Source organism: Delphinus delphis, chromosome 2 (genome assembly GCF_949987515.2).
Source record: "Delphinus delphis chromosome 2, mDelDel1.2, whole genome shotgun sequence".
Classification (NCBI taxonomy): domain Eukaryota; kingdom Metazoa; phylum Chordata; class Mammalia; order Artiodactyla; family Delphinidae; genus Delphinus; species Delphinus delphis.
In genome coordinates, this window is record NC_082684.1 from 166956764 (window position 1) to 166980591 (window position 23828).

Sequence of the window (23828 nt, forward strand, 5' to 3'; positions counted from 1 at the left end):
GAGAATAGTAACCAGCTATCTACCTCACTGAAGACCATATGAATTTACATAACTCTTGGTGAGCTGGGCAGTGATTTAGGGTTGGTTTTTTTTTTTTTTTTTAAGTCTAGCGATACTCTTAAAGAGTGCCAAAGCCAGATCCCAATCTTTGTAATACAAGCCGACTTTATGAAAAATAAACCACTTCGGGGCCTTGCACAGAAACATTAACCCAAAGCAAAGAGACAAGTTAACTGTTCATGGGTGTCCTTTCTGGCTATGATGTGGGCATGTCATCTGAGCGGAGAGTTTCCTGTGGAACACCGAGGCTGGCCACCTCGATGAAGGGGGTACAGGGGGCTATGTTCTGACCTTACTCCTGTTTCCTTCTGTGGAAATGTCCTAAGAGGTGTAGCAGGGGTGGGTGTCTAGATAATACAGTAGTGCGCCTGCCAAGAGGGGTCTCCTGGTACTTTTAGCAAGAAAAGGGAAAGGAACTGACCATCGCATCCTCAAAGGGCTCCCCTAGAACATCAGGCACACCTGGGGCATCCCTGAAAGAGTTCTGTAACTGAAGCCTTGCGGCAGGACCGGCTATATATAATTCTTAGTGTATCTTGTTCCAAAAAATTATTAAGCGTTTCAAGACGGCCACAGCAGAGCATGAAACCAAGCCCAGAGCACTTTTAAATGCTGGGTCGCTTGTACACCCACAAAGCTGGTCCTACCTTGACAGTTAAGTGCTTTGGTGTTTTTAACTTCAAAATGCATCCTTAGGAAGACTTAAGAGGACGTTAAGGAATGCAAACCCCCCCCCAAAAAAAACCTGGCTCCTGGGGACTGCCTGTGTCCCACGACCAGCCCGTCAGCACCTTCGGCATCTTAGTAAGAGAAAACTCACCTGCTGATTAATTCAGATCAGTTTGCCTGGAATTGTAATGAAAGCAGGGCAGGCTTTGGGAGGGGGAAAGCTGAGATCGTGCATTCATTCATCCTAAGCCCCCCAGTTTCACTGACTCCCTTTCTTTGACCTTCTACACGTATAATCTCCAGCCTCCACACAATAGCCCAAATGATCTTATGAAAAATGTGTCTGATCCTGGCCACCTCCCCCTTCTCCCTGCCTCGAATACCTCAGTGGCATTCTGGTATCTTAGAGTCACATTGAAAATTCTCCCCTTGACACTAAGGCTCCATGAGATCTGGGCTCTTCTGCTCTCCAGTCCCACCCTGTCTCCAGTACTTGCCACTTCTTTCTGCCTCGGGGACTTTGCACATGCTCTCCCTTCCACCTGGAATGCCTTTTACTTTTCACCCCACCCGCTGGCTTTCCCCCCCTCCCAACTTCGCACGTCCTTGAGGTCACAGTTTACTTGCTTTTCCAACTTTCCACCCACATACACCCCCTCCCCAGCCTGGGTTACACACTGTCAATGTCTTCAGTGTCTGTCCCCTGACTCGACTGTAAGCACCATGAGGGCAGGATCATGTCTCTTTTGTCTGTCGTTCTGTTCCCAGTACCTAGCATGTGCTAGCGTGTACCTAGCAGGTGCCTGGAACACAGTAGGCACTCAACAGGTGTCTGTTGAAAGGATGAATGGACGTACCACACAGTTCTTGGTTTAAACTTACTTCACATTATCTTGTGTTATTTGTTGTCCTTCATTCATTTCACCAATTAGTTTTGAAACTCATTCACATCAGGCAACATGACGTCTGTCTGTCTCTGAATCGCCCGCAGTGCTCAGTATATGTTCAAGGAATGTTATTGACCAACATAGATTATGAGTGTTTTACACATTCAGTCCCTTGCCATTACAGTATAGATAACCAAGAGAGAAATTAAATTTTGTATTATGTGTGTTTAAGTTATTATAGATACCGTCTGTTGATTGGCGAGGTAAGTAATAACCCAAACTAGACATAATCCAAATTATGGGATTTCTGCCTCAAAAGAAAAAAATCAACTGTGATAGAAATATCTCCCTCACAATCATATTTTACTGATTTTGGAAACAGTCTTAATAGAAGAGTTTAAAGAACTGGGTGTGTTCAGTTTACTCTGGTGCGGGTGCGTCATCCGTGTTAGGTGATAAAAACGTGCACAGTCCCCTCTGCTGTGATCGTAACAACCACTAGAATTTGTCTGGCCAAAGGAATTGACTTGCCATCGTTCTTTCCTGTGATGCGGCTTGTCCTCCATGCCTTGCTTGAAACGGCATAGGCACAGTAGATGTCCAGTGATAAAAATCTTAATGGAATACTCAGGGACTCTTTTCTCTCACTAACGTTCACAACTGCTACTTTGAACCACTCTGTCTTTATTTTTGTATCTAGTCCTTCCGATGGACTTTTTCTCGTTGCCATGTTGTTTTTCCAGATTCGTAGACCTTGATGGCATTAAAAATATTTTCAGCATAATTAATAATAGGCTCTTTTCCACTTTCTTTCAAATGCCTTTTGCAGACAAGAAGCCCCAAACTGTCTCACAGTCCTCAGCCTCCCAACGTGGGTGACCCGGCAGAGCGTTTATCAGAGGCGTCTGGAGAGTCTCTGGAAGCCATGTCTGAGGGAGAAGCTCCAAGTCCTTTCTCCAGAGGCAGCCGGACTCGAGCGAGCCTTCCGGTGGTGAGGTCGGCCAACCAGACGAAGGAAAGATCTCTGGGTAAGCTTCGAAAGGCAGATTCTAACGTTTATTACTGCATGTGTGTATGTTTATACTTCTGGACACATACCCCTGCATCTGGATGTTAATTTGATCTTGATTTGTAAACACACAAACTACTCAGAAACTCTGTTGATGTAACATCAAGCCTTGAGGAGTTACCTGCTGAAGAAGCAGCAAGTCCGACCGGTCTTTGGGGCTGGGCACATTCAGAACGGGCTGGGGTTAGTCACTCAAGCAAGAGACTAGCAGTGCCTGTGGGTATTCCTGGTATAAGGAATAGCAAGGGCCGGATTACAGAATGAGCCTCATTTCTTAGGGAACCTCCTCCACGGTTTCAGAATTGTGGGCGGATGGGGTGTGAGCCCCACTCCACTGTCTGGCAGTCCAGGGGAAGATATGAATGGCTGCAGGAAGAAGAGGTACAAGGTGGCCAACACCACCGTGACTGGTAAGGAAAGCCAGAAACACAGGGCTGTTTCCTCTACCACCACATGAAAGGGTGGAGGGGTTTGGCAAGAGTTTGGCATAGGCTTGTCTTTCAATAAGCTTTTAGGAAAAGCAGGATCCTCTCCTTCCGCCTTCACTTATCATTCGCTGTTTCATATTGGATATTCACTTTCTATCTTGCTGTGCCTTTTTTCTTCCTCCTAGCCCCTTAACAAAAGGTACAGGCCATAAAGATTCAGACCTTTTTGCAAATTGTGCTGGTGTTTCATATGCTTAACCTGCCATCTCAAGGTTCTGAGTCAGTACCTGTGTTTTTCAGACGTTTGTGGTCAGGAAAAACAGGGGACAGAAACAGGGTCAACCCACAGAAGGCTTCAGGGTCTGGCCTCTGCAGAAGACAGCTGAATTCTGCCTCCTATAACTGAGCAGATGCCTTGCTTGAAGAAGAAAAGAGAGGGATGTGGGGAGGTATACTGATTTTATTTCCTCCGTTGCAGATGATAACCAGAGCAGATTGGGTTCAGACATGGTCCTAGCTCTTCTGAACAAAAACAAAAACAAACAAACAAACAAAAAACCCTGTTATTTACTTGTATTACTCATATCAATTTTTAACGTTAGACTTTGTATACTTCATCTTAGTTTAATAATCCAGGGTCGTCATTTTACAAATGAAAGATGAAAGGCCCAGAAAATCTGGTTTTTGTTCTTTGAGGTTGCATAGTTAATTAAATGGCAGAAGTGGGAAGCCCCTGCAGTTCCTATTAACTCCACTTACCAGTGAAGGCATGGGACTTGCAGGGGTGTGGTGCACTCAGGGAGCACACAGGGCTGGAGCAGTGTCAAGATGACACAGGCTGGGGCTTTCCATCAGGACTACAGAGCTTAGTGTTCTCTTAACCCCACTCATGCTTGAGGCAGGGGCACAGGAGCCTGCCAGGAGTGGAATTTCTCCTCTGTGCCTTGCAGGAAATGAATGAGGTTCAGGTCTCTGTAAAGATAGCCTGTGCTTTGCAAAGTAGAATGAAAGATAAAAACAAACGCCTGTGCGCTTCCCCATACCTGGGGGACAGCGAGCCTGTGGAATAATGGACCCTCTGTCTTGCAGGCAGGAATTTGCCCCACAGCCAAGGGTAGTTGGCAATGCAGGTAGATACCGGCTGCCTTCAGGAAGCAGGTCTCTGGGTGCAGGGGTTGCAGGAGCTGATGGCAGCCTTGCCCTAGGAACTGCTGAGCGTGGCTGCTGTTTTCTCATGGGGTGGCTGCACTTTGGCGAAACGCTGCTTTACGCTGAGCACGCCTTGCTGTGAAGTTCTGGCGAGTCACAGCAGATTCAAAACGCACAGGAGGTACTTATTCTTCCAGCTCCAGGAGAATGTTTTTGGCCAGTGATTTCCACGACTCGTGGATAGAAACAAAGGAACACAGGGAGAGGAGAGGAATGAGAAGTGTGCCCCAGCGAGGGGAGCCCTGGGGTCAGAAAATGAGGCTGCCCCTGGGCCGGCGGCTTGGTGCTGCCCTTCACCGCCGCTCTGTGGCCAATTTGCGAATGTCCTTGCGGCCGCACCTGGCTTTCACAGCATAATTCAGTTGAGCGGGGATGGGAAATAAACAGGAAAGTGTGAGTCAGGGGGAGTCTAAACACAATCTCCTGCCAGGGGCCTTGCTAGCCTTGTGTTCGGGAAAATTCCCATGTGCCTGGCTGTATTTAATGCACAGACGTGGGCTCCTGGAAAGAGCAGGCTCCCCAGAGAGCCCCGGACCGGGAGCAGCGGGATCCCCCAGCATCTTGGTGGCGAAGCGCAGCCAGGACCCCAGGCCTCAGAGGCTGCAGATGGAGGCTGAGCTGGGACCTCCTGCAGATCCACTCTTCGTGCCACCTGGAAAGCCAGCGTTTCCTTTGGGATCTGTACAATGTCATTTTATCTTTTATTTAAATTTTAATTTTTTTATACAGCTGTTTCTTATTAGTTATCTATTTTATACATATTAGTGTATATATGTCAATCCCAATCTCCCAATTCATCCCACCACCATCACTCCCCACCCCCCCGCCCCACCACTTTCCCCCCTTAGTGTCCATATGTTTGTTCTCTACATCTGTGTCTCTATTTCTGCCTTGAAAACCATTTCATCTGTACCATTTTTCTAGATTCCACATACATGCGTTAATGTACGATATTTGTTTTTCTATTTCTGACTCAGTTCACTCTGTATGACAGTCTCTAGGTCCATCCACGTCTCTACAAATGACCCGATTTCGTTCCTTTTTATGGCTGAGTAATATTCCATTGTATATATGTACCACATCTTCTTTATCCATTCGCCTGTCAATGGGCATTTAGGTTGCTTCCATGACCTGGCTATTGTAAATAGAGCTGCAGTGAACATTGGGGTCCATGTGTCCTTTTGAATTATGGTTTTCTCAGGGTATATGCCCAGTAGTGGGATTGCTGGATCACATGGTAGTTCTTTTTTTAGTTTTTTAAGGGACCTCCATACTGTTCTCCATAATGGCTATATCACTTTACATTCCCACCAACAGTGCAAGAGGGTTCCCTTTTCTCCACACCCTCTCCAGCATTTGTTTGTAGAATTTCTGATGATGCCCATTCTAACTGGTGTGAGGTGATACCTCATTGTAGTTTTGATTTGCATTTCTCTAATGATTAGTGATGTTGAACAGCTTTTCATGTGCCTCTTGGCCATCTGTATGTCTTCTTTGGAGAAATGTTTATTTAGGTCTTCTGCCCAATTTTTGACTGGGTTTGTTTTTTTAATATCGAGCTGCATGAGCTGTTTAAATATTTTGGAGATTAATCCTTTGTCTGTTGATTCATTTGCAAATATTTTCTCCCATTCTGAGGGTTGTCTTTTCATCTTGTTTATAGTTTGTTTGCTGTGCAAAAGCTTTTAAGTTTCATTAGGACCCATTTGTTTATTTTTACTTTCATTACTCTAGGAGGTGGGTCAAAAAAGATCTTGCTGTGATATATGTCAAAGAGTGTTCTTCCTCTGTTTTCCTCTAAGAGTTTTATAGTGTCTGGTCTTACATTTAGGTCTTTAATCCATTTTGAGTTTATTTTTGTATGTGGTATTAGGGAGTGTTCTAATTTCATTCTTTTACATGTAGCTGTCCGTGTAGTTTTCCCAGAACCACTTATTGAAGAGACTGTCTTTTCTCCATTGTATATCCTTGCCTCCTTTGTCACAGATTAGTTGACCATAGGTGCATGGGTTTATCTGGGCTTTCTATCCTGTTCCATTGATCTGTATTTCTGTTTTTGTGCCAGTACCATATTGTCTTAATTACTGTAGCTTTGTAGTATAGTCTGAAGTCAGGGAGTCTGATTCCTCCAGCTCCGTTGTTTTTTTTTTTTTTTTTTTTTTTTGCGGTACGCGGGCCTCTCACTCTTGTGGCCTCTCCCGTTGCGGAGCACAGGCTCTGGACGTGCAGGCTCAGCGGCCATGGCTCATGAGCCCAGCCGCTCCGCAGCATGTGGGATCTTCCCAGACCGGGGCACGAACCCGTGTCCCCTGCATCGGCAGGTGGACTCCCAACCACTGCGCCACCAGGGAAACCCCAGCTCTCTTTTTTTCTCTCAAGATTGCTTTGGCTATTCAGGATCTTTTGTGTTTCCATACAGATTTTAAGATTTTTTGCTCTAGTTCTGTAAAAAATGCCATTGGTAATTTGATAGGGATTGTACTGAATCTGTAGATTGCTTTGGGTAGTAGAGTCATTTTCATAATATTGATTCTTCCAATCCAAGAACATGGTATATCTCTCCATCTGTTTGTGTCATCTTTGATTTCTTTCCTCAGTGTCTTATAATTTTCTGAGTACAGGTCTTTTACCTCCTTAGGTAGGTTTATTACTAAGCATTTTATTCTTTTTGTTTCAATGGTGAATGGGATTGTTCCTTAATTTCTCTTTCTGATCTTTCATTGTTAGTGTATAGGAATGCAAGAGATTTCTGTGCATTAATTTTGTATCCTGCAACTTTACCAAATTCATTGATTAGCTCTAGTAGTTTTCTGCTGGCATCTTTAGGATTCTCTATATATAATATCATGTCATCTGCAAACAGTGACAGCTTTACTTCTTCTTTTCCGATTTGGATTCCTTTTATTTCTCTTTCTTCTCTGATTGCCATGGCTAGGACTTCCAAAACTATGTTTAATAATAGTGGCGAGAGTGGACATCCTTGTGTTGTTCATGATCTTAGAGGAAATGCTTTCGGTTTTTAACCATTGAGAATGATGTTGGCTATGGGTTTGTCATATATGGCCTTTATTATATTGAGGTAGGTTCCCTCTATGCCCACTTCCTGGAAAATTTTTATCAAGAGTTATCAAGAGTTTTTATCATAATTTGACAAAATTCAGAAGCTTTTTCTGCTTCTATTGAGATGATCATATGGTTTTTATTCTTCAGTTTGTTAGTATGGTGTATCACATTCATTGATTTGCGTATATTGAAGAATCCTTGCATCCCTGGGATAAATCCCACTTAATCATGGTGTATGATCCTTTTCATGTGTTGTTGGATTCTGTTTGCTAGTATTTTTTGAGGATTTTTGCATCTATATTCATCGGTGATATTGAATTTTCTCTTTTTGTAGTAGCTTCGCCTGGTTTTGGTATCAGGGTGATGGTGGCCTCGTAGAATGAGTTTGGGAGTGTTCATTCCTCTGCAATATTTTTCCCTTTTTTTTTTTTTTTTTTTTTTTGCGGTACGCGGGCCTCTCACTGTTGTGGCCTCTCCCGTTGCGGAGCACAGGCTCCGGACGCGCAGGCTCAGTGTCTATGGCTCACAGGCCCAGCCGCTCCACGACATGTGGGATCTTCCCGGACCGGGGCACGAACCCGTGTCCCCTGCATCAGCAGGCGGACTCTCAACCACTGCGCCACCAGAGAAGCCCCATTCCTTTGCAATTTTTTGGAAGAGTTTGAGAAGGATGGGTGTTAGCTCTTCTCTAAATGTTTGATAGAATTCACCTGTGAAGCCATCTGATCCTGGACTTTTGTTTGTTGGAAGATTTTTAATCACAGTATCAATTTCATTATTTGTGACTGGTCTGTTCATATTTTCTATTCCTCCTGGTTCAGTCTTGGAAGGTTATTCCTTTCTAAGAATTTTTCCATTTCTTCCAAGTTGTCCATTTTATTGGCACAGAGTTAATTGTAGTAGTCTCTTATGATGCTTTGTATTTCTGCAGTGTCCATTGTAACTTCTCCTTTTTCATTTCTAATTTTACTGATTTGAGTCCTCTCTTTTTCTTGAGGAGTCTGGCTAAAGGTTTATCAATTTTGTTTATCTTCTCAAAGAACCAGCTTTTAGTTTTATTGATCTTTGCTATTATTTTCTTTGTTTCTATTTTGCTTATTTCTGCTCTGATCTTTATGATTTCGTTTCTTCTACTAACTGGGTTTTTTGTTTGTTTGTTATTCATTCTCTAGTTCCTTTAGGTGTAAGGTTAGATCGTTTATTTGAGATTTTTCTTGTTTCTTGAGGTACGATTGTACTGATATAAAGTCCCCCACTATTATTGTGTTACTGTCGATTTCCTCTTTTATAGCTGTTAGCATTTGTCTTATGTATTGAGGTGCTCCTATGTTGGGTGCATATATATTTATAATTGTTTTATCTTCTTCTTGGATTGATCCCTTGATCATTATGTAGTGTCCTTCCTTGTCTCCTGTAACATTCTTTATTTTAAAGTCTTTTTATCTGGTATGAGTATAGCTACTCGAGCTTTCTTTTGATTTTCATTTGCATGGAATATCTTTTTCCATCCCCTCACTTTCAGTCTGTATGTGTCCCTAGGTCTGAAGTGAGTCTCTTGTAGACAGCATATATATGGGTCTTATTTTTGTATCCATTCAGTGAGCCTGTGTCTTTTGGTTGGAGCATTTAATCTATTTACATTTAAGGTAGTTATCAATATGTATATTTCTATTACCATTTTCTTAATTGTTTTGGGTTTGTTATTGTAAGTCCTTTGCTTCTCTTGTGTTTCCTGCATAGAAAAGTTCCTTTAGTATTTGTTGTAGAACTGGTTTGGTGGTGCTAAATTCTCTTAGCTTTTGCTCATCTGTGAAGCTTTTGATTTCTCCATTGAATCTGAATGAGATCCTTGCCAGGTAGAGTAATCTTGGTTGTAGGTTCTTCCCTTTCATCACTTTAAATATATCATGCCACTCCCTTCTGGCTTGTAGAGTTTCTGCTGAGAAATCAGCTGTTAACCGTATGGGAGTTCCCTTGTATGTGATTTGTCATTTTTCCCTTGTTGCTGTTAATAATTTTTCTTTGTCTTTAATTTTTGTCAGTTTGATTACTATGTGTCTCAGCATGTTTCTCCTTGGGTTTATCCTGCCTGGGACTCTGCGCTTCCTGGACTTGGGTGGCTATTTCCTTTCCCATGTTAGGGAAGTTTTTGACTATAATCTCTTCAAACATTTTCTCAGGTCCCTTCTAGCCCTCTTCTCCTTCTGGGACCCCTATAATGCAAATCTTGGTGTGTTTAATGTTGTCCCAGGGGTCTCCTAGGCTGTCTTCATTTCTTTTCACTCTTCTTTCTTTATTCTGTTCTGCGGCAGTGAATTCCACCATTCTGTCTTCCAGATCACTTATCCATTCTTCTCCCTCAGTTATTCTGCTACTGATTCCTTCTAGTGCATTCTTCCCTTCAGTTATTGTATTGTTCTTCTCTGTTTGTTTGTTCTTCAATTCTTCTAGGTGTTTGTTAAACATTTCTTGTGTCTTCTTGATCTTTGCCTCCATCCTTTTGCCAAGGTCCTGGATCATGTTCACTATCATTATTCTGAATTTTTTTCTGGAAGGTTGCCTATCTCCACTTCATTTAGTTGTTTTTCTGGGGTTTTATCTTGTTCCTACATCTGGTACCTAGTCCTCTGCCTTTTCATTTTGTGTATCTTTCTGTGAATGTGGTTTTCATTCCATAGGCTGCAGAATTGTAATTCTTCTTGCTTCTGCTGTCTGCCCTCTTTTCTTTTGTCTTAATCCACAGAATTTTAGGATCTCCCTCCCAAGTCCTGTTGATCTTGTGTTTAGTTAAAATGGTCATAGTTGGTTCATCATGGGTTATTGCATTAATTTTGATTTTTAAAATTGTCTCATTAAAATATTATTTTATCTTGATTATTGAGTTCGGTGGGGAGGAGCCTTCAATTTTGCACCCGAGGAGAGTACCTCACTCTCCTCACCCCAGTAGCTGCCTGTGTGTCACCCCAGGGACTTCACATCTCATGGGGTGACCTCCAGCCACAGAGCCCAGAAGAGGCAGAGTTGGGAAAGCCCAGCTCCCAGGCTTCACTTCTGCACATACGCAGTGTGTCACTGGAGCCGTTCCCCAGCTCTGGGAGTCACGTCTGGACCAATCCTCCAACCACTCCTGCTCCCTGGAGGGGATGCAACCTTGCTCTCACTCTAGGCAGCCTGTGCCTGGAGATAAACCTGCCAGCTTAATCATTTTTCCACTTGGATAATCCCTCCTTTCTACTACTTTGGCATAGTAGAAAGCGAGGAGCCGGGGGAGGCTGGGCTTGGTGCATTGCACAGAGGCTTTTAGAAGCCATGCAAGAGAGAGAAGGTTTAGCCCTAAGCTGCTGTTTAGGACAGAGAAGTTAGACATTGCTGGTGTCTATGCAATATTCTTTCTCCGTTGCTGTCCTGGATGCAAGATGTGAGCTTCTCATTCTGGCACTTCAGGCAGGACCAAATGACAGCAAAACCCAGAAATCTTTTCTGATGCTGAGGACCAACTAGTCACTCTTGGAGACTGACAAAGCAGAAAGGTAAAGAAAGAATTTGATCAGCAGCTCTGATTTATAACGTGACCGGGTTCCAAAAACCTATCACCTCTCAATCTTCACTTGTACAGAGTGATGGGGTTCCCATGCCCTCCACCCATCCAGAGACCAAATGAAATTCTTCTCAGTGGAATTTATGCCATTTCTGCTTACCTCTCTCTCTTCAGTGAAAAGAGAGACCATTAGGAGAAAGGAAGTCTACAAAAGAAAGTAAAATCAGTTTTGCAGTAGATTTGAGTTTTAGAAATAATTTCCGTGAAGAATTGTCCCGCTGATATTAGGTCTGGGTCTTAATGATGGAGTCGTTTCCTTTTAATCATTGCTGTCTTATAAATGTCTGTCTGGAATGCAACCACGGGCAGGGGCTGCTGTCTGGCTTCTTCGTGGTCGGCCTCGGGGGAAAGGGTAGCCACAAGATGTTCCCACCCTTCTGTGTACCCTCAGGAATTTGAAAATAAAACTCATGTGAAAACAAGAACAGCAACTTCCTTCTCCCTGCAGCCACATGCCTTGGTTGACCGTATCCTGAATGGTTAGCTTTGGAAAAGGCACCTCCCTTACCAGCCCAGCAGCCAGAGGTGCTGCCATGTCTGTAACAAATTACCTGTTAAACACTCAGACCCAACAAGCAAGAATGATTTTAAAAGGCTCGGGAGGATTTTAGACTAATTGAGGGAGAACTTGCCCAACGTGTGTCCCTTCTCCGTGGCTGTTCTTTTATTTCAAGGTGGTTACAGTGATGGTGACCATTTGCTAGTGGGGGTATTTAAGGAACAGAAGGTTCTCTGTTGTCACAATCGCCCCTCCTGTGCAGAAGAGTGGGTAGGAGGTTAGAGAAAAAGATGGAGGAAACGTCCGTCTGTAAAGCGCAAAACCAAGAAGGTTTATAGGCAAAGACTGTGAGCCTCATATTAGATTGAGAGTGAAGAGGTATCCGTAGGATAGTTTAAAAAAGAAATGAGTTTCAGACAAATGGAAAGATATGTATTGCTCTATAGAGTAAGTGAAGCACTTCTGGAATTTGTTTTCCTAAGTGCCAGTAGTGATTGACATGTAATAGTATAAAAACTAAAATTTACAGAAGAGAGTATGATTGCAGGTCAGTAGCTTTGGGGCACATTCCTGACCTTTTTAAAGTGCAATCAAAGAAAAGGTCAGAGGATCGTCTCTAGCTTGGGAACTCAGTGGACAGGGTGGGAGGATTTGGTGACCGGCCGGCGTGGTCCACTCCAGTCTCCTTCTGGCGTGCCTCCCTTTACTTTGGAGCCTGGAAGGCAGACCCATTCTGGAATAGAAGATGCGCTGGGTTCTGGAAGTAGGGACCAAGGCATCTGTGGAGGCTTTGGGTTTTCTTTAGCATCGTTTGCTGAGAGGTCTCTAGGCAGTCACTCGCTGGATAGGGTTGAAAGTCAGGGTACCAGGCATCCATTTTTCTCCTTCTGAGGGCACGGGTGTGGTCTGGTTTTCAGCAGGACCAGCTGCTTCCTGACTTCCAAAGTGGAGTCACAGTGGTCCAGGGCTGTGACCGTGGACCGGAAGCTTCCTCCCCATCAAACGGGTTCTGCAACGTCCCAGTTCTCCAGTGAACATTCAGCTCAGTGATTCCACAAGCCATTTAATAAATCTGTCTGGGTTTTTTTTGTTTGTTTGTTTGTTTGCTTAAAGCTGGAGTTGGTTCAGTTCTCTGCAACTGAACTCTGACAGATACGTGGGGTCTGATTTGCTGTTTTTGTGGAAGTTGTAGTGCCTGCCCCTTCTTCATGTTCTAGAAAATATGGCAAGTAGTGGTAGATCCAGACTGATGACTTTCAGAGACTTGGCAGTGAACTGGAGAATGGCCTGGAGGTGTGGTTTCCCAACTGTGTTCCTCAGAGCTCTGGAGTTTTGTGGAGTTTTCTCTACTCTAAATGTTGTACTTTCATAAAAGATTTCATTTGGCAAATGAGCTATGCTGAACTGCTAACACCCACACAGTAAAAAACATTAAGTAGACCAAGGGGCGTTGGAGAATAAGGAAAGAGAGAAGTTATGAAGAAATTTCCTTTCGATAACAGCAGTCCTCGAGTACTTCTATTTGGCTATATCGGGTGAGTCAAAAAGATTGTCTCTTAGGTTTTTTGCACTTGATATCATGAATGTGCTGAAAGGTAATTTTTTAAAAAAGTGAATCAATCTTTAAGCCAAGGGAGAAAAAATGGATTTGGGACAAAGAATTAACCACTGAAAGGAATATTTCAAGAATTCCTCTGGTATAGCAAAACATGTTTTTGTGATAGAAGTAATCACCCCCCAATTTTCCTTTACAAGCTTGGATTTTCATATATGAGGTTTTCTGAAAGAAGGGAGAACTCATCCAAGTTTACCCACTTGGCTCTTAAATTCACCCATATGAAAGAATGTTCTTGCAAAAGATTGTGTAGAGTCATGATTTGTTTGTACTTACTTTAAAAAATAAAGTTAGTCAGATGTCTTTCGAAATCCCTTGCTATTAACATTCCTGGGTTGAAACTTTAGAACAGATTACTCAGACTTTGAGGAAATGATGTAGTTAATGCGGAACCTACAGAGTTCCGTGCCCTTTACCGACATCTCAAGGATTGCTTTGCAGGCAGGGTGCAGGTAGGGAAAGCATCAATGAAGGTGAATAGAAGGTTTGGTGGAATCTAAGGGTCGGAGCCCTCCCCAAGGCACCATTAATTTACAGGGTCTGCCGTCTGTTGGCTGAGTACCAGTGAAAAGACTTGCAGAAGACTTGGGGTGTACTGTGTCTGTTCCCTCCTTTACAACCGGGGTGTTGCTAAACCTGGACCACAGGTCACCTTTTTGTAAACTTAACAGCAAACATGTCTAAACTGCAGGTGGAGCTATAGGGCTAAATAGCTGGAAAGGTGACTTCGGTTTCCTAAGCTATTTCAGAAAATCAGTCTGCCTATAAGCCAGTGTGAAATATTTCTCTCTCTCTGTCACAGCCATGAAACCCCATTCAAACCCAGAGACCTAGATAATGTTTATGCTTTTTTTTCTGATGTTAAAATACCCTTATTCAAAAAAGAACTCTTCATCGAGTTTCATAAGACAACAGAAGAAAGCAAGGCAAGTTTTATCTGTGTAAGGTATAAATATACTTCTCTACATCCAAAATAGATTTGATTTGGCGTAAAACAGTAATGGTATATAAGAACCATTAAAACAAGAATTAATACAAGTAGCAGTTGGGCATCATATGTGTGCCAGGAAAATTAGGATAAGAATAATTGCTGTAATTGCAATCGAGACAAAAACAGAAGACGAAAGGATTAACGTGTAATGAGCTCCATGAATTTCATGATTTAAGAAGAGGTTTAATGCAGGGGACACGGGTTCGTGCCCCGGTCCGGGAGGATCCCACGTGCCACGGGGCGGCTGGGCCCGTGAGCCATGGCCGCTGAGCCTGCGCGTCCGGAGCCTGTGCTCCGCAACGGGAGAGGCCCCAACAGAGAGAGGCCCGCGTACCGCAAAAAAAAAAAAAAGAAGAGGTTTATAGCAGCCCATTTAGAACATTATAGTCCAAGAACCCCTGTATCTTAATGCTGTTGACATCATATTATGCAATAGACAGTTATATTTAACAGTTGTTTTATGGAAAGCTTCTTTGTCTAAAACTTCAAAATCCAAGGACATAGTATGAAACCATCTTTTTAAAGGTTATGTCTTTTGGACTCTGTAGGTTTCTAGCGATCTAATCTGATACATGGAAAGAGTTCATACCGTCTTGATAATTCACCTGGCCCCCAGGTGGTTGGCCCTTGGCAATTAATCATCTCATCAGGGTGGGTAACTTCAGATAGAGAGGAATATTTGAGAAGCATGTCATGGCTGAAGGCTTGAAAGGAAAAAGAGAGTTGAAGAAGAAATCTCTCCCGGAATTCCAAATTCCTAATAATACCAACTGTTACTCTGTACTCTCTCCAGGGATGAGGTTGAAAGTATCTGGATTGAGATGATGTAGTCTGATATACTCCGCTACAGTTTGGTTGGAACAAGAGATGAGACATTGAACTACTTTTGGGGGAAAAAATTTCATTTACCAGTTGCTGTTGTTTTCCTTTGCCTCAAAAACTCTACCTAAAATCTGTTGACTGTGCCTTGCTATTTTTTCTGGTAAGTGCAAAATTCATTGCACCCTTAAGGGTTTCTTGCCAAGTTAGTTTGTTTTTTAAAAGCTGACTTTAAAACATAATCCTTTACATGCATCTAATTCTATAAGAGTTCGCACACATTTTTTGCACCTGCTTTTTAAAGATGATTCTATGGACTGCTAAAAATAATATTAAGATGCAAGCCAGCTTTGTGTCATATACCCAAGTAAAATTCCATCCATGGTGCCCTCATGCTAAACGTGGCCTCCAGAGAGCTGCCTGCTGACATCTGGAAACTGAGATTTGTGGCAGCTTCTTCTATTTCAGGCAGAGTGTAAGAACAGAGGGAACTTCACATCTGTGTTGTTAGAGGGTAGATGTATATCTTCTTAGGCAAAGAAATTGGTGATTTTCCATCGAATTTCTCAAGTAAGCTCTGTGACAGGGGATTGCAGCTAAGTGGCTTCGGGTCTGGAGATGAGGTCCTGTCCACCTCACCTATCTACATGAGGCCCAGTCTCCATTCCAGAAGCTGCTTTTGAGCACGACAGTAGGTGAGTGCCAAGGCGCCACCACAATGCTCTTTAGTTTCTTATCAGTTTGAGCCGCTCTCTGAGGGGCTGTTATTGGCCAAACTGTATCTTCCCCTATTTCCCCCACCTCCAAGTTTGTATGTTGAAGTCCTAACCCCTAGTACCTCAAAATGTGACTGTCTTAGGAGAAAGACCTTTAAAAAGGTAATTAAGTTAGAATGAGGTCACAAGGGTGGGCCCTCATCCGATAGGACTGGTGTCCTTATAAGAAGAGAAGGTTAGGACACAGGCATGTGCAGAGGGAAGGCCATGTGAGGACACAGGGGGAAGACTGCCATCTATGAACCAAGGAGAGAAGCCTCCGAAGAAACCAATCCCGCCGACACCTTGGTCTCAGACTTCTAGCCTTCAGAACAGTGAGAGAACAGATTTCTGTTGTGAAGCCCCCCAGTCTGTGGAGCCTTGTTTTGGCGGCCCCAGCACACTAACACAGAGACTCAGGACACTCTTTTCCTCCTACTTCCTTTGTCATATGAGGGGACAGCCAGGTTTATGGCAGTTGTCACAAACTTAAAGTATTTCTTTCTTCAAGACAGTAAAATTCGATTCGTCAAGGTTTCTGTTTATTTTAAGTTGAGTTTTATTCTATCCTCTTCCACCTTTGCTCAGTGCATCAACTTGGTTTCTTCGCATTGCAAGGGGAAATCTTAAACTCCCGGGACAGATTCATCTTCCATGACTGCTTTTCTGTCTGACGTCTCCCCAGCCCCATCTTCAGATTTAGCAAATGAAAGTTGCTTCACATCTAAGTGACTTCACCGGATTCCATCAAGAAAAGCTCCGAATGTCATCATGCTGAGTTTGAGGTCTCAGGAGTTTGGTGATGTCATTAAAAATGATACTCCCACCAACTTTCCACTTTCAGAATTTTTCTAGGGTGTTAATTGGCTTTCAGACGTCTCTGGCTAAATGTCTCCCAGTAATATTAAAACTAAACATGATAAAAATAAATCCTTCATTTTTTTTTTGCTCCACAAGTTTTGCCCATTTCTCAATTTTTTTTCTCCATTCATGTATTTATGCATTTATTAAGAATCTGTTCAGTTCCTGGCACTGTTAAAGGTGTCATGGTGAGTTATTTAAAAAATATATGAAATCTGGTTCTTGTATTCAAGGAATTTTCAGTAAACTAAAGACACATGGTAACCATGTAAGGTCTTTAAAATGTACATAAATCAAAGAGTACACAGATGAAGCTGTGCGTACACCCAGCCATACTGGCCTCTTGGCTGTGCCGCATCAGGAATAGACCCGTGCTGCTCTCTCTGTCTGGATTCAGCCCCCATTCACAGGCCCCCATGTCTGCATGGCCCCTGCTCACTTCATTCAGAGCTAAGCTCAAATGGCCTCATCAGAGAGCCCTCCCCTGAGTAAGATGGGACCCACCCTGCCAATCCTTTTTGCATCCTTTCTCATGACACATCATTTGGGACAGTGGTTCTCAAATTTTAGCCGAGATATTATTAAAACACAGACGTCTGGCTCTGCTTATCGCATTTATGGTTCAGTGGACCTGGGATGAGACCCAAGAATTTGCAGCTCTAGCTAGTTCCTAGGTGATGCTGGCGCTTCTGGTCAGGGGATCGCTGATTCAGGGTAATATTGTGCCCTAGGAAAGATGTTAACGTGTCATTACAATGTAGCACCACATGAGGGCGCTTTCATCGGTTCACAGTAGGGGATGGAAAGTAGTCCTCCTACTTTGGCAGGAAAACGTGGAGGCCTTAAATGTCTGGCCTGGTCCACGTCCTTGAACTAGAGTATTTAATTCCAGCCCACGTGACTGGCAGGACTGTCACAAGAAGTATGGGGGTACACAGCCTCCTGCAGCAAGCCGTGGAGCCAACCTGCTAAGCTAGGACTGTCTTGTCTTCTGCTCTGTGCAGTTCCTGTTTCTGATCCCTACTTGGTCGCTGAACTACCTTTATCTTGCACCTCATCACCCAGCTTGACACACTTGGAAATGTCGGTAGAGCCAACAGTGGAAAGGTAGCTGGACTCTTCACAGGACTTCATGCCTCTCTCTACCATGTCCCAGTTTCCTCAATTCAGGTGTTCCCCCCACCAGCGTCCTGCCCTTGTCTGCCCCAGGGGAACCCTGGCCCCAGTCATGGTCAGTTAACACCCAGGTATTGGTACTGCTTGTTGTACTGACAAGGCAGAGGCAGATGGACGAGGCCAGGGCTGAAGACTTTCCTGGAGGAGAGAGTTCCCTTGGATTTGCATGATTCTAGAGTAGCGTTCTTTCATATGCTTTCATTTGCCTTCATAAAAAGAGTCAAGTAATATAGGAACCTTTTTAAGAGGAAAAGAGTTCAATTTAACATATTAATTGAGTACATTTTAAATACCTGCAATACACATGGTGCTGTATTAGGTAGGAAGAAAGGAAATCATTCTTTTGACAAACACTGACTGAGTTCCTACTAAGACAGCCCTGGGTGCAGTCAACAAGAGTCACAACCCTCTAGAGCTTCTATTCTGTTGGGAGAGGCGGAGGATAAACAAATAAAATAGGGAATAGATAGTATAGATACTAAGGAGAAAAATAAAATAGGGGCAGGGGTATAGGGAGTGCTGAAGAGATGAAGGTGTTAGAGTTGTCATTCTGAAAAGGATGGACAGGGAGAACATCACTGAGAAAGTGGCACGTGAGCCATGATCCAGAGCGCGTGAAGATGTGAGCCGCACAGATGTCTGGGGGAGGAGAATTCCAGGCAGAGGGATCAGCCAGTGCAAAGACTTTGCGCAAGGGCACACCAAGAGCATTCAAGGAACAGCAAGGAGACCACTGTGATTGGAGTCACTCTGTAACAGAGGAGTAGGGAATGAGGTTGGAGAAGCCCCGGGAGCCGAACAGTATAGGGCTTTGACAACGGCAAAGGCTTGGGCTGCACTGTCCTCATCGTGATGGGAATGGCTATATTGCAGAATTATGAGCAGTGGCATCGCTCCCATTTTAAAGATTGTATTGTGGCTGCTGGGTGTGGAATAGACTAAAGGGGGCCTGGGCACATGTTGCGAAGACCAGTTAGGAGTCTTGGCATAATGTGGGGAGATGAGAAGGTTAGCAGTGGAAGCGGTGAGAAGAATTTGGATTCTGTAGGTGTTTTGAAATTAGAGTAAGAAGGATCCCTGCCATACAGGGGGTCTAATGAAGGAGGCTTACATATAAGAAATCACCACAGCAGCTAATACTTACTGAGCGCTGACTCTATGCCAGATATGCGAATCTAACACACGGTACAGCAAAGCCAGGATCTGAACCCTGGCAGTCTGTCTGCAGAGCCCACATGCTAAACCACTACACTGAAAAGAGAAAGCAAGAAGAAGGCAGAAAACAGTGGAATAATATCTTCAAAAGCCTGGGGAAAATATCACTTTGAATGAATATTTCTTTAACTGGCAAAATTATTACTTAAGGGTGAGGGCAAAAAGAAGACATTTTCAGGTAAATGGATTAAGAGTATTTAGCATTCACAGGCTCTGGCTGAAAGAACTAGTAGCATATGTATTTCACACAAAAATCCTCAACAAAATATTAGCAAATCAGATCCAAAAATGTATTAAAAAAATACGTCACCACTGAGTGGGATTTATTCCAGGTATGCAAGGCTGGTTCAGTGTTTGAAATACAATCAGTGTAATCTACCATATCAACAGGCTAAAGAAGAAAAAATCATATGATTATATCAATTGGCACATAAAAAGCATTTGAAAGAAACCGATACCCATACATGATTTTTAAAAACTCCTAGCAAACTAGGAATGGAGGGGAACTTTCTCACATCATAAAGGGCATCTACAAAAAAAAACCTACTGCTAACATCATACTTAATAACGAGAGACTGAAAGCTTTCTCTCGAAGTTTGGGAACATGGCAGGAATGTCCAACCTCACCACTCTTATTCAACATAATTCGAGAAGTTCTAGCCAGTTCAGCAGACAAGAAAAAGGAATAAAAAGCATGCCATTTGGAAAAGAAAATATAAAACTCACTGTTTCCAAGTGATGTTATCTACATAGAAAATCCCAAAGAATGTACCAAAACAACAATAATGACAACAACCCTCTTGGAGAATAAGTGAGTTCAGCAAGGTCACAGGATCCTGGATTAACATACAAACTCAACTGCATTTCTGTATGCTAACAGCAAACACCTGGAAGCTAAAACAAAAGGCATAATAGCATTCACAGTTGCTCTGAAGAAAATTAAATATTAAGTATAAATCTAACAAAACATGGATAGGATCTGTATGCTGAAAATTACAATATGCTGAGGAAAGTAATCAAAGACCTAATAAGTGAAGAAACACGGTTTTCATCAATTGGAAGCCTCAGCAAAGTAAAGATGTCTGTTTTCCCCAAATTGATCTATAGGATTAAAACAATTCCTATTAAAATCACAGCAAGATTTTTTTTGAAACATACACAAGCTTATTCTGAAATTTATATAAAAAGGCAAAGGAGCCTTTTATAGAATATTTAGAATAGCTAAGACAATTTTGAGAAAGAATAGAACGTGAGAACTCAATCTACCTGATTTCAAGCCTTACCACAGAGCTATAGAAATCAAGACTGTACCATATTAGCAGGGGGGTAGACACATAGATCAAGGAAACAGAATAGAGAACCCAGAAATACACCCATAAAATTATGCTGATCTGATTTTTGACAAAATTGCAAAAGCAATTCAATGAAAGAGAGACGGCTTTTTCAACAAGTCATACTGGATCGATTGGACATCCACAGGCAGAAAAGAGAACTTTAACCTAATTCTCACACTAGTACAAAAATTAACTCAAAATAGATCATGGACTTTATTTATTTATTTATTTTTGCGCTACACGGGCCTCTCACTGTTGTGGCCTCTCCCGTTGCAGAGCACAGGCTCCAGACCCGCAGGCTCAGCGGCCATGGCTCACGGGCCCAGCCGCTCCGCGGCACGTGGGATCTTCCAGGACCGGGGCACGAACCCACGTCCCCTGCAGGCGGACTCTCAACCACTGTGCCACCAGGGAATCCCTAGATCATGGACTTTAATGTAAAATGTAAAACTATAAAAACCTTTAGAAAAAGATAAGAGATGTTATTCTGGACTTGGAGCTTTGTGAAGAGTTCTTAGACAGGACACTGAAAGCACAATCCATAAAAAGAAAAACTAGACCTTCTCCAAAAAGTGTCCAAAAACATGGACCTTGTTAAGATGAAAATATAAGCTACAATCTGGGAGAAAAATATTTGTAGTCATGTAACTGACAAAGGACTAATATTTAAAATATACAAAGAACTCAAACTCAACAGTAAAAAATCAAACAATCCAATTAGAAAAATACGGTAAGAGACGTAAGAGACATTTCAACTGGAAAGGATGTACGGATAGTAAATAAGGACATGGAAATATGTTCATCATTAGCTTTTTGGGAAGTGCAGATTTAAATATAGTGCAGAGACATCACTACACATATGTCAGAGTGGTTGAAATTTAAAATAATGATAACAGCAAGTGTTAACAAGGATGCAGATAAACTGGGTCACTCATACATTGCTGGTGGGAATGTAAAATGGTACAGTCACTCTGGAAAACAGTTTTACAGTTTCTTTTAAAACTAAAAATGGGGGCTTCCCTGGTGGCGCAGTGGTTGAGAGTCTGCCTGCCGATGTAGGGGACGTGGGTTCGTGCCCCGGTCCGGGAAGATCCCACATGCCGCGGAGCGGCTGGGCCCGTGAGCCATGGCCGCTGAGCCTGCGCGTCTGGAGCCTGTGCTCCGCAACGGGAGAGGCCACAACGGTGAGAGGCCCGCGTACCGCAAAAAAAAAAAAAAAAAAAAAAAACTAAAAATGGCTTATAGTATGACCCAGCATTTACAGTATTTGGCTTTTATCTCAGGAAAATGAACACTTATATTCACCAAGAAACTCGTACATGGATGTTAACAGCAGCTTTGTTTGTAATACCAACAGCTGGAAACTATGCACATGTCCTTCAGTGGGCGAATAGTAAGTAAAGTGCAGTACCTCCATACCTTGGAATACTGCTGCCATAAAAAGGGACAAACTGTTGATTCTTGCAATACCTTGGATGTACCTGAAGGGGATTATTCAGTGTCTGTGGGGGGGTGGGTGAAAGCACCAATTTCTAAAGGTACTATTCCATTTACTTAAAACACTATTTAAATAAAATTATACAAATGGGGAACAAATTAGTAGTTGCCAGGGGTTAAGGGCTTTCTACACAGGGGTAGCATGAGGGGGACTTGTTACGATGATACAATTATGTATTGTGATTGGGGTAGTAGTCACACAGGTAAATTTCATAGAATTACACACACATTTAAATCTGAGTAAGCTCTGTGGGTGGTTCCAATGCCAATGGCCTGGTTTTGTTATTATACAAGAGGTCGTCATTGGTGGAAGCAGGGGAAGGGTGCGTGGGACCTCCCTGTATATTTCTTTCCAACTTTCTGTGAATCTGTAATTATTTCAAAATAAAAAAATGAAAAAAAGTTCACTAAGAAGTATAATAAACCTAGGAGGAAGAAGCAGAGTATGTGAAGTGATGGTGAGAAAAATAAATTGGTAGTCGTGTTTTCCAGAAAACTGAAAATAAGTGTCAATCCCAATGAATTCTTTAAGGGAGTTAAAAGCAGAATAAAAGAAAAATACCAGAGAGAAACAAGGTCAGACCAGAGAGCGTGATCAGAGTAAACGCATTCTGAAAGCTTCTTATTACCTAAGAGGACAGAAAACCAAATATTTGAAGTGTCTTTATGATGAAAAGGTAGGACAGCATCTAAACCAACAATGCTATTTTAATTCATACTAAAATCACTTACTGAGTATCTGCTGTATGTCTGGAAACCTACTAACGTCACTAATTCTTATCATAATTTTGAGAGAAGGTTGTTTTATCCCCTTTTCATTGATGAAGCAGAGCCTAAATGGGGGTGAATGACATATACGGAAGGTCATAGCAGGAAGTGGCAAAGCCAGGATTTGAACCCTGGGCTCTCTGATGCGTAAACCTTTGTTCTTATAACTCCACTATGCCCTCCTGGGCATGATGAATATTGAAATAAGTTAATTTTCTAAAGAGAATGCTTGCAGCGTTTTGAAGGTGAAATATTTTGACTTCTTATGGAATGAAATATGAATCATCTCTAAATTATGGGAAAAACAGAAAGCTTTCAAACTATGGGCAAAAACTTACTGCAAAATGGAAAGCTTTCAGGACTTCCCTGGTGGCACAGTGGTTAAGAATCCGCCTGCCAATGCAGGGGACATGGGTTCAACCCCTGGTCCGGGAAGATCCCACATGCCACGGAGCAACTAAGCCCGTGTGCCACAACTACTGAGCCCACGTGCCACAGCTACTGAAGCCCGTGTGCCTAAAGCCCGTGCTCCGCAACAAGAGAAACCACCGCAATGGGAAGCCCACTCACCGCAACAAAGAGTAGCCCCCGCTCGCCACAACTAGAGAAAGCCCGCGTGTAGCAACGAAGACCCAACACAGCCGGAAGGAAGGAAGGAAGGGAGGGAGGGAGGGAGGGAGGGAGGAAGGAAGGAAGGAAGGAAGGAAGGAAGGAAGGAAAGAAAGAAATGTATTAAAAAAATATTTCTCCCTCCCAAAAAATATAGAAAACTTTCATGTCTTCCCTTCTCCTTTGTCAGTGCTAAACAGTCCTTGTGAAGCTGGGTATCTCAGGAGCCCATACTTCAACTAGTTGTGTTACCTGGAAGAATAAAGAGCATCAATTAACATTCGAATTTAATGTTTTCTCAGTAAAGCTATGAGCATAGAAATATAATTTTTAAATCTTATCCTGTGTGGATGAGATAAAGGTGATTTTTAAAATTTAATTTAATTTTTAATTGAAATATAGTTGATTTACAATGTTGTGTTAATGCTGTACAGCAAAGTGACTCAGTTCTACATATATATACCTTATTTTTCATATTCTTTTCCATTATGGTTTATCAGAGGATATTGAATATAGTTCCCTGTGCTGTACAGTAGGACCTTGCTGCTTATTCATTCTATATATACCAATTTTCATCTGTTAATCCCAAACTCCCACTCCATCCCTCTCCCTCCCCACTCCCTCTTGACAAGCCCCAGTCTCTTCTCTATGTCCATTCTGTTTCTGTTTCATAGATAGGTTCATTTGTGTCATATTTTAGGTTCCA

At 42.6% G+C, this 23828-nt stretch overlaps 1 protein-coding gene across 18 annotated transcripts in view; it reads left to right on the forward strand.

The window, feature by feature from the left end:
* The window catches only part of KIAA1217 (KIAA1217 ortholog), a 773854-nt gene that overhangs the window by 600729 nt on the left and 149297 nt on the right, over positions 1 to 23828 (forward strand). For 17 of the 18 annotated variants that reach the window (XM_060006227.2, XM_060006228.2, XM_060006229.2 and 14 more), the window contains one exon: positions 2446 to 2644. In XM_060006227.2, coding sequence (XP_059862210.1) covers positions 2446 to 2644 — 199 coding nt within the window. The other variant, XM_060006230.1, reaches the window with a different exon arrangement.